At 33.7% G+C, this 14,820-nt stretch overlaps 2 protein-coding genes across 2 annotated transcripts; both read right to left on the bottom strand.

The window, feature by feature from the left end:
• Positions 1–6,440: 6,440 nt before the first annotated feature.
• LOC123924596 (F-box/kelch-repeat protein At3g23880-like) lies at positions 6,441–9,347 on the bottom strand. Its single transcript, XM_045977543.1, has 2 exons — positions 8,080–9,347; positions 6,441–6,738 (listed from the first exon to the last, which is right to left on the bottom strand). The coding sequence occupies exon 1, from the start codon at positions 9,275–9,277 to the stop codon at positions 8,126–8,128; it is 1,152 nt and encodes a 383-aa protein (XP_045833499.1). The 5' UTR covers positions 9,278–9,347; the 3' UTR covers positions 6,441–6,738; positions 8,080–8,125.
• A 3,773-nt stretch (positions 9,348–13,120) lies between these two features.
• LOC123898631 (F-box/kelch-repeat protein At3g23880-like) lies at positions 13,121–14,538 on the bottom strand. Its single transcript, XM_045949646.1, has one exon. It carries the CDS (start codon positions 14,503–14,505, stop codon positions 13,315–13,317), a length of 1,191 nt encoding a protein of 396 aa, XP_045805602.1. The 5' UTR covers positions 14,506–14,538; the 3' UTR covers positions 13,121–13,314.
• Between the last annotated feature and the right edge of the window lie 282 nt (positions 14,539–14,820).

Raw genomic sequence — 14,820 nt, 5'->3', positions numbered from 1 at the left:
TTTGGAATTTGTATATGTTTGAATTTTATGTTTGACCTAACTCAATCCTATGAAATCGCCGAATTGCCTCCATTTATAAACATATCCTGAGGCCCAACACCGGGTGGCTGATAGTGGAAACCTTAATAGGTAGTCTAATGGATCTTCAAGAGAATCTGATACAACATGTGGTCTTCTTTTGAAGAGATACATCGATTAATTACTGTTTCATAACAAAAGAAATTAACAAAATGATTCTTTCATCAATTTGAGATTCTAAATTATGATTCGCAACTGCAATTGGTATCGCTGTCGCAATATAAAACTTTTCGAGGTCTCTATAACTGTGACTGCTTATGTTTCCATGTTTGTATCATGTTTCCCGAATGAGATAGTAATGAATGGAAGGAATTTTGTCAACTTAAGTTGGTGGTTGGACTAAAGCTACATTGTATTTTTCATGTGATGTATGTTAATTAATTAGGAAGAAAACATGGAAACTTCTGAGATGAAATTAACTTTATAAATGTTGTTGATTTGTTTTTACTTTGTAAAAACTTAACTATTTATGACAAAGGGTGTATAAAAGGAAAGAGATGTGAATCTATAACATTTCCATTATATATGACCTTTGGATATATATATATATATATATATAAATAAATGGATTAAATGACTCTAATCAATATAGGGGTGTGTTTGTGTGGTTATTTTTCATCTCCTTCAGCACACTGGAAATAGATTAGGGATTAGTGAAGTAGTGGAAAATAAATTGAGACAAATTAGATTAGATGTAAATTAAATAAAATGTAAGGAAAGAAATGCATTCTTCTGGTTTTTTATTATTGATGAAAGGCATTCTTCTGGTTTTTTTGTTACCGTGATATTGGCATGAAGTTTCTATCACCGTTAACGACTAATGTTTGTCGGGGAACTTGTGGAGCACACAAGATGAGTTCTCCCCTTCCAACCGAAATTTCTCCATACACATGAGTCGGGAATCGAACCCCTGACCACATGCTTAAGGAAAACCAAGACCCTTACCACTTGGACCAATTCATTGTTGGTATTCTTTTGGGATTTTAGTTTTAACCTCCGGTTTGGCTTCAACGTACATTCTAAATTAAGTAGTAATCTAACAAATTTCAATTTCAATGTGCTCCACATTGAGCTTAAGAACAACCATACAAAGGAGTCGAATACCAAACCTTAAAAGCATTAGGTTTATAGATTCCCTCACGTTTAAAAGTCTCTTTAAAAAGCGGAATTATTTCTCCCAACACAATTTTATTGCCTGAAGGATAAATATTAAGAATTTCAAAGGTATTTTTGTGTCCACTGTGTAAACTTTCTAATGCAATGTTTTGGGAATATACACGTAGTAGTGCACATGATCTATCAGAAATTTTTGGAGACTTGCACTGTTGTCAAACCTGAATGTGGTTATGGACATCTCTTGTAATTTAAGAGATCACAATTCACAAACACTTTTAAGATTCATTTTCTGACAATATAGTTGAATTCTGTTACACATACTTTGAATGCTATCCTTATGGTTGAATTTTCATTGTCCAGAAATATAATTGCAGTTCATTTGCTAATCAAAGCTAGCCATTTAATTTAGTTGTTAGTATTATTACAAAACAGAACAGAATGCTTCAGTTGAGTCAGATATATCTTAACAGTTTGAGTGAGAATAGGACCTTTCAACTTGTCCCTAGACATGGATAGATACCTCATAACATGTTTTCCTTAATACCAATACTTTGTCTTTCTCTAGTGGTCCTCTATTTATTTATGTATTTATTTAACTATTTATTTGACAGAATAGTGGTCCTGCTTTTATTTTTCATCCTATTCTCTTTCTCTCAAGCAATTCAATTTTTTCTGTCCACAGTGATTAAATGTATGTGGCTCTAACATAGTTGTAGTTGCTCAATGCCTATGATCCTTTTCTATTTATATGTTAACTATTTGATTTGCTCATTTACTACCAGAAGAAAATTTAAGTTCATTGATCAAAAAGGAATCATAAAAATAAGGGTTTCTTTTTTATAACAAAATAAGTGTTCTAAAGTACAATCTGCAATTGCAATAGCTATAACATTATAAAAGTTTTAGAAATTTTTGTCACTGTATTATAATTTCAATGCAATTGCGATTTGCGGCAGGATGTGCCAAGTTTACCTTATTTTACTACATTACTAGTTGCAACCACACCTACAGTTTATAAATATATCTCAGCCATGGTATTATAAGCGGTTTAAAAAATTGTGAACTATATGTGAAAATGCAGTTGATGCGATCGAATTTGTGGTTGTGATGCTGTTGCAGACACTTTAAATTCCTTTATGTTGCGCGGTTGCAATTGTGGTTGTGTGTCGCAATTTAAGTTCCATGTTTGTATCATGAGATAACAATGGATAAAAGGAATTTTGTCACTTCAAGTAGGCGGGGGGGACTAAACCTACATTGCATTTTTCATGTGATGAGTATTAAGAATGGAAAGAGATGCGAATCAGTAACATGATTAAGCGACTCTTACCATTATAGGTGCGTTGTTATTTTCATCTCCTTCACACCGGACCCACTAATTCGAGGGCCACCAATTCCACCAACCACTACCGGTGGGCTCATTTAAAGCCATAGTTTCGCTCTGTATGGACTGATCCAACACAGATATAATAATGAAGAAAAGAGACGTAGTTTGTTTTTTTTATGAAACCATACTTTTATTTTGTGATAGCTCTGTTGTGTCAGTATTCTAAATCACTGCACTAACAAATTTCAATTTCAATATTATTGCATGAAGAACAAAGAATTAAGAATTGTTGTTGCCAACTGTGTAAACTTTTTAACTTCATAGTACCTTAGCATGCAAAGTTTTAGGAATATGCATGTGATGCATTTGATCAATCAGACAAAATCAATTTTAAAATTGTGGTCACTTGCATTGTGGTCAAGCATGTAGTTATGTACACCAATTATGGTTCAAGATCACAGACATTTTTAAGATTCATTTTCTGACAATGACATTTTTAACTCCTTTACACATATACTTTGAATATTATCTTTATAGTTGAACTGAAACATAGTACAGAAAATATAGTTAAACTTCACTTGCTAATCAAAACTACCCTATAGGCTATAGTTAATTATTAGTAGTATTAAAACATAGCAGAAGCTTCAGATGAGTCAGTGATTTCATCAGTTTGGGTTAGAATAGGACCTTACAACTTGTCCCTAGACAGACCTTAGTACATATACTTTCAACATGGATGGATGGATGGATCATGGATCCCTCATAACATGTTATTAGGCCTTAGTTCACTAATACTTTGTCTTTCTCTAGTGGTCCAAAATTACTTTATTTATTTGATACAATAGTGGTCCTGTTTTTATTCTTCACCCCCTTCTCTTCCTCTCAAGCAAATCAATTTTTTTCAGTCTACACTAATTATATTCATGTGGCTCTAACATAATTGTGATTGCTCAATGTGTATGATCCTTTTCTATTTACATGTTATCTACATATTTGACTTAGCTTATTTCCTAGAAAAAGCAAGTACATTGGTAAAAAATAAAATCATAAAAATAAGTGTTTCTTTCAAATAAAGGCGAGTTCGGCAAAAGAGTAGCGAGCAAACCTCATAACCTAAGTTCCAAATTAACATGCGGTGTAATTTAAGAGGAAAGAAGCGGCGTGAATTTAGTGCCACTACATTATATCATCGTGATTTTGACAAAATATACACTTCAAAGTTTTGACAAAATTTTATGTCACCCTAGTTTTGCGAAAATCATATACTAATTCTTAGAATAGTTGTTGTCTGAATTATTTAATAGTACCTTACAACGGAATCATAATTGTAACATTATTTAAAATGACAAAGTTTATATGTTCTAGCGAGCAGTTGATAAATACATTGCATTATATATGCAGGGGTCGGTTTTCGAATTCTGGACACCCAATTTATCCGCCTTATAGATGGAATTTATAGTAAATAGACTACTTGACAAAAAAAAAATTGACATAAAGATTAGGAGTGAATGTTAGTCCTATGAGGCAACAAGTTTGATAACGACAGCAGCAATATTTTAGGACAGTGGTCCACAAGATTTGTGAATCATGAATATAATAATAGTGATGGACCACAAACAAGATTTCAGTGAAAATTGAAACAGTGAATTCAACACCAGAAATGAAAAGGGAAGATCATAACAGCAGTAATGTTGTTTCCTTGACAGTTATCAAAACTACTTGTAATTCGTTGTCAAAGCAATCATAAATTTGGCATGATGGTGACTTTCTGCTGCAAATAAATTAATTTTTTTTGTATTAGAACATCTTCAATGGTGATACCACTTTGGGTATCATACATTACTAACAAGTGGTTCCTACAATGCCATGTAATATTTATGCAACTCATACATATTTTGCTCCAATGATGACACCACTTTTTGAGTATCATACATTAATAACAAGTGGTCCCTTCTATATTTATTTTTTTATTTTGTCTAAATAAAAATAAATTTTTTTTAATTTAAAAAATACGTAGATAAATAAATTAATAATTAAATATAATGAGAAATACATGCAATAAATAAAAAATAGTGAAAAATGCATAAATATGACGGGAAATATATAATGAAAAATATAATAATTAATTTTGATTATTCTCTTGTCCGAAACACTTCCAAATGTAGAGATGGCAATTTGACCCATACCCAGAGGGTACCCACAAAAATTACCCACAACGGGTAGGGTAAAAACCCGCATTTTGGGTACGGGCACGGGTATGGATAATTACCCGCAAAAATGAACGGGTATGGGTGCGGGTACGGGTACCTTAGTACCCACCCCGCCCCATACCCACATAATATATATTTATTTATTTTATTTATATTATTATATAATAATATATGTAAATCAGTTTTAAACAATACAACTATATTAAACTATTACATATTTTTAATAAAAATATTTATTTATAACATAATACAAAAATAATGTGAATATTTAACATAAATATGAACTTTAACATAAGGTTAGTAATAATTTTGTTTATAATTTTCATGAGTCAATAATAAAATCTTTGAAATTTTTTTAATTCAATTAAAATTAAATATTTTATAATTAATCAATTTATTTTTAGTAAAAATGCGGGTAACAGGTACGGGTATAGGTACATAGGTACCCATAGGGTATGAGGACGGGGGAAAAGTTGTTACCCACGCGGGTATGGGGATGAGTACGAGTATTTTTCCAATCTGCGGGTATGGGGATGTGTACTATAGTACCCTACCCATACCCTACCCATTGTCATCCCTATCCAAATGTGTTCCACGAGATCTGCTTGGAGTTGTCGATGATTTGTTTTTTCACGAAGAAAACTTATGAAATGAAAGACAACAAAGAAATAAAACCTTCCTATAGTAAAAAAAGAAAAAGAAGATCTGGTCATTGAATGTCAACAGTAATATTTTGACATATATGGAAGCTAATAATAACATTATATTGATGATACGGTACCTTATTTAAGGAATCAGTATCATCAATTTTGATACCCTATGTGCCACGTCATGGAACTCCGTTGATAAAGAAAATAAGGTACCGTATCATTAGTCTATAAAACTCTCTTAGATACCCTTATTGGAGATGCTCTTAGTGCATTATTACTCAGTTTTTTATTTTTTATTTTTTTATAATACATTATTACTCACTTCCATGCTTAGTGTAACTTGATGTTTTTATATTATGTCATGTGTTCTAAAAATGAGTGATCTGCGTAACATTGTTACTTCCATAGTATTTTTACAAGTATATGTATTTACAATTATTATAAATGCAAAATAAAGAAGGTTAAGAACCAAACAATACTCCACTCTGGATTAGTGGGGGGAGCCCAGAATCAACAGTTCATTTGGTGTAATGTAACATATAATTATTCCACTCTCATTCCAGATTTATTGCTTGTTTATGTTTGAAATTTAATTAGATTAAAATCTTATTGCAATTATAAAAAAAAAAAAGAAGCAGAAAGACTCAGACACAACAATGTAATAAAAAAAAAGGATTTTGTTTGAAAACAGTTGAGACCATAGAAGATTGTTTGTTTAGACTTCAAGTTTCAAGTTAAGCTTCTCTTATCTTCGCAGTATGATAAATTCTAGAGAGAATTTTGTTCAGTTGACTGTTTAAATGGATTTGGTAGGTTGTTTACCATGCAAAGAAACACTCTAAGATTCTATTTAAAATCAGTGTGTTAAGGGATGAGATGTGTTCTCATTAGGAACAGTAAATGATTAAACTAAAATATAATCCAATTGGAAAATTGATGCATGCTATTGGATCTCTTGTTAACTTGTACTAAAATATCTACAGATTGATAGCGTCTGTATATGCCAGAAAGAGAGTGCTAAAAATGGGCAGAGTATTGTACTACTGTAAATGCTTAGTGTGCCACAATCAAAGAACTGAATTTCCAAATTGTTGAATGTAAATTGGTTTTATTAAGGGTTCTCGTAAGAGTGCTAGTTTAGCTGTAACATAATCAGGATTCAGGCGTTGAAAGTTTAGCCATAAACTCAAGGAAAATTCGACATCACCAAAATGTTAAGTGCAAAACACAATAGACTGAATGAATCAATCAATGAACAGAACTTTATGAATGAACAAAGCCTCTTTAACAAGTCCTTTGGCTGCTGAAGATGAGTCTACCACCAAGAGATCGTTTATGACTTTCTCCGCCACCTTAGCTGAAAAAATAACTCAAATAATTAGATTACTTTTGATGTAGTATGAACTATGCAGAATTATATTAAAGTCTGTCAGGTATCATTGAGAATGCAAGCTCCATGCAGAAAAGGAAAGTTCCAATATGCATTACTTATTGCATATACATACATGCATCATTGCCTTTGTTGATTTAATTTAATCCTCATGTATGAATATATATTGCCCTCCTAGAGTGCCTACTGAATTTGGCATATCGAAACTGACTGATATATAATATTTAAGTTAAATACTATGTTGTTAATTCCAGATAGCGGCAAGTATGCTAGCTATAGCAGATAGCCGCTGTTGTCAAGACAAAAACAATGTACAATGTAAACATCAATTCCGACGAGATAATGAACTTAAAGGGACAATTATACTTAATAACTATAATCAACTTTGTCATTTTCCATCAATATAAGTTTTAAATGTACGATATCCCATCAAAACCTGAGGATGATTTCATTGTTCTCACAAAACATCCAACAGAACAGAGCAACAAGAACACAAACAGAACCTAAAATACAGAGTAAGAAGAACTTAAACAGAGCACGGAACAGAACTGAGGAATTGTTTGAGTAATAAAACCTAAAGTACAAAAGTAGGAAGAACTGAACGAATTTTTGTGACCAAGAACAGAATAGAAGGAAGAACAAGCCCCCTAACATTGTTACATAGTGATGTCCCATTGTCCTGCATATATTCATATATTATATGTATATTTTCACCTCAATAAAACCATTTCATCATAAGTAGGAAAATAGATAATGGTAAGCTCCAATTCATATGCATTATGTCAGGGTTAACAGATTAAAATCTGATAAGATACTAATACACTACACAAAGGAGTTTCCCCACAAATAAAGCATGTAATGAAGGGATGTTAATAAAGTTTGTAAGCTGTACCATCCTAAGAGAATTCTGACTAAGTAACAAGCTATTCTATGCATTGCAGTCAAATAATTTTTCCATTCTGTTAACATGTTAAATCTGTTAGCATATTTCCACTAAATCTAGGAGAGCCATTGAGTGGCCTAGTTAGTACTCTTCATTGTATTAGACTATATATAAGGGTTTACTTGAATGATAAATTATAAACAAATTTTCATGATTTTTTCTCTTAGTGTGAATGAATGAATATTAACAAACCAGCACGATCTAATGCAATGTGTGAATGTGAACATCATAAAAATGTAATGCACAATTAGGAACCAAGAAACCGAACCAACAAACAAATGAAAATAATGCAGCAATTTCTCAAAGTGTAAATTTGATGATAACATAACAAAAACTAACATAGAAGTTGGGATTGAATCTCATACTCAAATAACATTGCAGAGCATCTACTTCCAAGTCTTGGTATAAAAATCACGGTGATAGCAAACTCTCAACGTAGACTTTTGATTCAACCCAACAGAAGTCTTGCAACTTGGTACACTTCACAGTATCATTTTTGGAATCATAAACCACCCACTTCAATTTAAATTTCTCTTCCATCAAGAGCAGCACATGATTGTCATCCTCAAAAACATATAATATCTTTGTATTGTCAAAATACAAACAACGATTAGAAAAGCGAGGAATCCGGACCAATTTAACCCACGACTCAACATTTCCAAATTCTTTCATAATCCAAACATCATCAAATGAGTCCGAATGAGAAAATACACACAAGCAATCCCTCATTAAAGTCAATGTTAACTTGTCAATTACTCCACCATAGTCAGGCTGTGAAATCTCATGATAAGTTTCATTCTCCAAATCAAGAGAAACAATAGCATACGACCTATAATAATCATTGTTGTCCAAATCATAATACGCCAACCAATTAACCGTACCACAAACGAATACTCCCTGTTGACTATACGGAATCAACGGCGGAAAATCCTCAATCCTTCTCCAACAATCATTACCCAAACTATAAACACTAACTTCAGTTTTACAAGCATAGACATTATAGTAAAAAAGCGAAACAACTTTGTAATTATCAATGAAAGGATCGTAACCGAAACCATATACAGTGTGACCATCATCATCTCCATCTTTAGGAGTATATAAAGTAGGTAATGTCTTGAATTTTCCAATTGAAGGATTCCAAAGAACAGCAAGATTTTGATTAATTGCGAAACAAATGATACCGTCGCAAGAAACAACAAGTCGATCGTGATAATCAAGATTAACCGGAGAATACTCGTATTGAGTAGCATTAACGTTGAAAATTGAGTTGAATGGAAGAGAGTGTAATGGATAAGACATTACCGTGAATTTTTTGGAGGGAATGCATGTGGTGGTGATGAGGCGGTGGCGTTTGGTTGATACGCGAAGGTGTTTTTTGATGAATTTGGGATCGTGGATGAGAGAATTCCATGATTTGCAGGTGGTGGAGAATTTGAGGAGGAACTTGACGGAGAGTTTTGAGAGGATTTCTGCGGCGAGATCGAACGGAATAGAGCGTTGTGTTTGAAATGAATCATCGCCGGTGAGTGTTAGGGTTCCGGTGGAAGCGGTTGTTTCCTCCATGATCAGTGATTGAAAAGGAATGGCGGCAATACTGAATTATGAGAAGAAGTGAATTATGAAAAATCAAATAGGAAAATGAGGAAAAATGAAATAAAAAGTAGGGACATATGGGATTTTTTTTTTAAGCCTAAGAGCATCTGAGATACTCATATTTTAATACCTAATTTCAGTGAGCTAGTGGTTCGACCAACGAACCAATGAATCAGTACCCTTGCCGGCTTGATGTCCGGTCCGGTTTTTAAAACACTGCTTAATTTGAGTTTCATGTGAGTTTAATGTGTATACATCATTTATTTATATTTTTGTAATAATAGTACATAGTAAGCATTTAATTCATCCAACCTAGCACATCTTTAAAAGATCTAAATGAGCCTCATTAATAACACGTCTCTCAAATAAAATAACTTTACATCATTATAAATGAATTTCACAAAAATTATATAAGTATCACTTCTTATTGTAGAACCATTATGTAGTCATTTGAATTTTGCTCCAATAATAATACCTATTAGGTAGTGGTACACAAAAAATAAATATCCACCATTGGAGATGGTCTAAGAGGCTACCAAAAAATTAGAAAATCGGGGGAAAAACAAACCTTCCCCAAGGTTTAAGAGAAACGAAAGTAAGGTAAGTTTAATCTATTTTTAACATAGTGCCCTCTAATAATAATAATAATAATAATAATAATAATAATAATAATAATAATAATAATAATAATAATAATAATAGGACCACAATCAAATTAAACATTATTAAGTTTGCTCAATTATTAGCGCAATGATTGTCTTTCCTAAAGATATAATAATAATAGGATCACTATCAAATTAAACATTATTAAGTTTGCTCAATTATCAGCGCAATGGTTGTCTTTCCTAAAGATATGAGTAATAATGAAGTCTATTTTTCTAAAGATATCATTTTGGCTTGTTCAAACAAATAAATAATAATTAATGGGTAAATAGGTTTTTTTTTTTTTTGTTACAAAAGGGGCCTAAGCCCGAGAAAAGGAAAGCCTAAACAGCAACAACCCTAGGGGTAGTGATCCCCATAACATCAGCTAAAAGCAACAAACTTAAACTAGTGGGACAATTATCATATATGCGGAGTCCCGGACCGTGTTCACAACCCATATTAGCAAGTACGTCCGCACACGCATTCGCCTCACGGTAAGAGTGACACACCTTTATTTCCCAATCTAGGGCAAGCAAACGCCGAATCTCTTGGACGAGACGCCAACCAACAACACTACCACCATTGGTGCTATTAAGAGTTTGAACTACAACACTCGAGTCCACATGCACCTCAATCTTCGTTGCACCAAGGCTGCGAGCCAGGCAAAGCCCATCATAAACACCCATAGCTCCGCTAGGTAAGCCCTACAACAACCCAAATTCCTGGAAAAACCACCAAGCCACTGACCGACGGAGTTTCTAATTAAACCACCACACCCAGCTGTTACATCTCCACTACTCGCCCCATCCGTATTTAAACTCAACCAGCCATTCTCCGGACATTGGCAAGCTATAACAATCTCAATTCTCTTACGATTAGCTGCCACGATGCCACTGACATCTGCTTGCTGGTATTGCAAAACCCCGGCTGGTGCGGCCTCAACCTCGAATCACCATGGGCTGCCTTGTTCCGCCATAACCATAAGAAATAGCATATATGCTGAGGAAATGGAAAAATTATCAGTTGTTGTGCCACTCCATGCTCTGCGATCTTCCTCTCTATCATGCTAGGAGGCATGACAGCAAATAATTTGCTTATAATGTTGGAAGGCAGCTACGTGATCAATATATCTATTTTCCAATGACCATTAGCATCAACAAGGTCACTAACCATCAAATTTTGCAACTCATCAGGGACCACAATGCCAAATTCTTGGATAGACTTCCCTTGAAAGAGCTATTTATCTTCCCAAGCTCTAACCATACTACCTTTACCAAGTGACCAGAATTCATATAAGTCAAAACTACCCCATATATTGACCAAGTTTTTCCATAAGCTAGAATCATGCATTTTAGAAACAACTTGATCAAAATTTGGATGGCCTCTGCTGTATTTTCCTCGAATAACATCAATCCACAAAGCCTCCTCACCACTTTTGAGAGCCCAAGCTAGCTTCATGAGACAAGCTTTATTCATATGAACTAGTCTTCGAATTCCCAAACCACCAAGTACTTTTGGCTTGGTAATGTTTTCCCAATTAACTGCATGGTATTTTCTACCACCATCTTCTTCTCCCCATATAAAACTTCTTTGAATTTTCTGAATCTCATATAGACAAGCTTTAGGAATTGCTTCAATAACAGCCTTTGACAAAGTGACTCTACCTGCAAAGGACAACTGCTTAGCCTTCCAATTCGACAACTTAGCTTTAACTTGGTTGATCAAATAGTTATAGTCTGACCGCTTAGGTGCCCTGCCAACAAGCAGTACGCCAAGATATTTCCCCAATGAAAGAGCTTCATTAAAACCCGACCTCCGAACCAACTCTTCCCTCACTTGAATGGGTAAATAGGTTTTTACCCCCTGCAAAGTAGGCGAGTTTTGGTTTACCCCTTAATTAATTTATCAACTATTATTCATCAACCATAAACTATCAGCTATAAATAATCGGTCATCAACCATCAAGCAATAAGCAATCAATCATCAATGATAAGTTAATTTATCAGCCATCCATATTTTTACTAAACATCTAAAGTCTAGTTGAAACCGGTGTTAATAATATAAATAGGCATACAAAGTTTGTCAAACACTGTTCTTGGACTGAGTAAATATCAAATATTAAATTTACACCAATGATAGTCAATATTAAATTTACAACTATTCTCTACAAAATTTGAACTAAACAAGTAAATATGTCCAAAAAATTCAATGAACTACTATGCTACATACAGGTTCTACCTCTAAGTACACCAATTTTTGGGACGTTCCTTTCCACATACCCTACACCTCTTAGTATTGACACACTGCAGTTTCCAATTCTGATTACTTTGGCACAGTGGTTTTAATGTTCTGTTTAATTCTTCTGGTGTTATCTCCTTTTTATGTTAGTTTTTTTTTTGTTAAAGCAAATTTACACATATCGAACTCAATACAAGGAGAAATAATTTCAGTAACATCATGAGTTTGGTGACTTAGCCAAAAAAATGGCCCGTTGTAAGGGTGTGAGCAATTCGTCTATGAAACTTAAGCTCAAAGTTTAAATGTAAAGATAAACTAGTAACTATATATACTAGAAATAATAGTACTAAATGTGGATGCCCCACTAGGCCTAGAATAAATAGAGTCGACTAAAATCTGTGAATCACTTTTAAAGATCACACACTATCATCCTTTGTTGCTTGTTGTATGAATTGCTTCAAAGTAATGCAACCGCTTCACTAATCTCCAATTTGTTTGAGTCATCACAAATTCACTGTTACTATTTCCATGCCTAAGAAAACTAGGTGAAGCAATTGATTGCCATTAAAATCCAAATTCATGTTTCACAATATTGCACTAAATTCTAAAATAAAATTCAACTCTAAAATCCTATAGTTTATTAAGTGATTGTGTCATACAAATACATCATTGTTTAAGGGAAGCCAGAAAAATACACTAAGATATGCAATAAGAAAACCAATCGAGAAAAGAATCACACATAATTGTACAATATTCCATCCACTTCCAATTTCATGATTATTGACTAAGGAGCATCAAAAAATTAAACACAACAGACACAACACACCTTCCATATTCACCTATAGCAACAATAAATCTGTTTTTTCACAATTATAGCAAATGAAAATTAAATCCTAATATCACTCTTAAAATCAAATTTCAAACCATCAAAGCATGATTCAGAACCAATAACCTCAACTAACAAAACAAAACAAATGAAAATAACAAAATAATTTCTCAAACTGCAAATTTCATTCACTGTTATAATCAACAATGATCCATCAAGCTGTCAACACTAAAAACAAACATAAAAGAAAGTTGAGCTCAAATAAGTGACATAGCACTTCATCTACATCCTAATATTATTATGAAGGTGATATCAAACTTTCAAGGTAGACTTTTGACTTTACCATACCTAACTTATCTTGAGTCCTAGAACTCTTTATAGTAATAGTATCATTTTTAGAATCGTAAACACCCCCCTTGAATTTACTATTGTTTCTGAAGACAAGCAACATATGGTTGTCCTCAGAAATATATACTATATTCATGAAATCAGCGTAGCTAGCAAAGCTAGGGAGACGAATCAATTTAATCCAAGACTCTTTATCTCCGTATTCCTTCATAAGCCAAACATCTGTGAAAGCGTGGCGGTCTGGCCTCTTTCCTTGATAAATATCAAATAAGCACAAGCAATCCCTCATCACATCTAATGTCAACGTCTGTTTATACTCATCTCCAAAAGGTAAATCAGGTAGATCAGGTAGTGATATTTCTTGATAAGATTCCTTCCCCAAATCAAGAGAAACAATGTCACGCGAATAACCATACGAGTTAGATGTCAACCAATTAACCGCGCCTCTAATGAATATTCCATGTTCTGATTTACTAAATCCATTCATACTAAACTTAGAAGGGAAGTCCTTAATCCTTTTCCAAGAGGCAGTGCCCAAAGTATAACTATGAGTTTCTATAACTTGAGTTTCATAAATGTACATATCAGCAACAACCTTGTAATTATCGATGAAAGGATCATAGCCAAAACCAAAAGCATAATAAGTTGAACCTTTCTTGTGTGGAAGATCTATATAGGGTAATTCTTGTAGTTTTCTAATACAAGGGTTATAGAGAACAGCCCGTCCATTAACGGTAAAACAAAGAATGCCGTCGCTAGAAGCAACAAGGCCATCATGGTATTTTGATGATAGTATGGGAGAGTAATCGAGTTGAGTGGACTTAGAGTGAAGATTAGAGTGGAGATTAAGAGAGTCGAATGGACAAGACATGACAGACATAGTTAAGTCTTCAGCCCCGGATGGGGTTGTGGTTGTGACGAGGTGTTGGCGTTTGGGAGACACGCGAAGGTGTTTCTTGGCGAATTTGAGATCCTTTGAGATTAGAGAATCCCATGGCTTGCATATGCAGCGGAATCGTAGGAGGGACTTTATAGGGAGTCTACACAAGATTGTTTCTTGTATTGTATCCAAAGGAATATGCGATGAAGTCGAGCGAAGTGAATTATCAACGAGTCTCTTGACGGCAGTTGTTTCATCCATCACAAATATTTTTGGTGAATATTGGATTGCTGCATGTGTGTGATTCTTCTTATAAAATTTAGGGTTTTTCAACCTTCTAAATATACCAATTTCTTTTTTTACAACTGGTTTTAAATAATTTTTTTTGTATGGGCCTAAGCCCAACAAAAAACAAAGCTAAAGATTTATTCTAACATTTTTAGGCATGCAAGCCCCAGATAAATCATCAAAAAGCAAATTACGGAGTTCACTCAGAGGAGACTCCACTATCGAACAACTAAAGGAACTCATTGATTGAAATGCTATAGTTAGCAAGCGAGTCAGCACTTATGTTTC

This window comes from Trifolium pratense, linkage group LG1, assembly GCF_020283565.1.
Source record: "Trifolium pratense cultivar HEN17-A07 linkage group LG1, ARS_RC_1.1, whole genome shotgun sequence".
Taxonomy (NCBI): Eukaryota; Viridiplantae; Streptophyta; class Magnoliopsida; order Fabales; family Fabaceae; genus Trifolium; species Trifolium pratense.
This window is presented reverse-complemented; position numbering and strand designations above follow the sequence as displayed.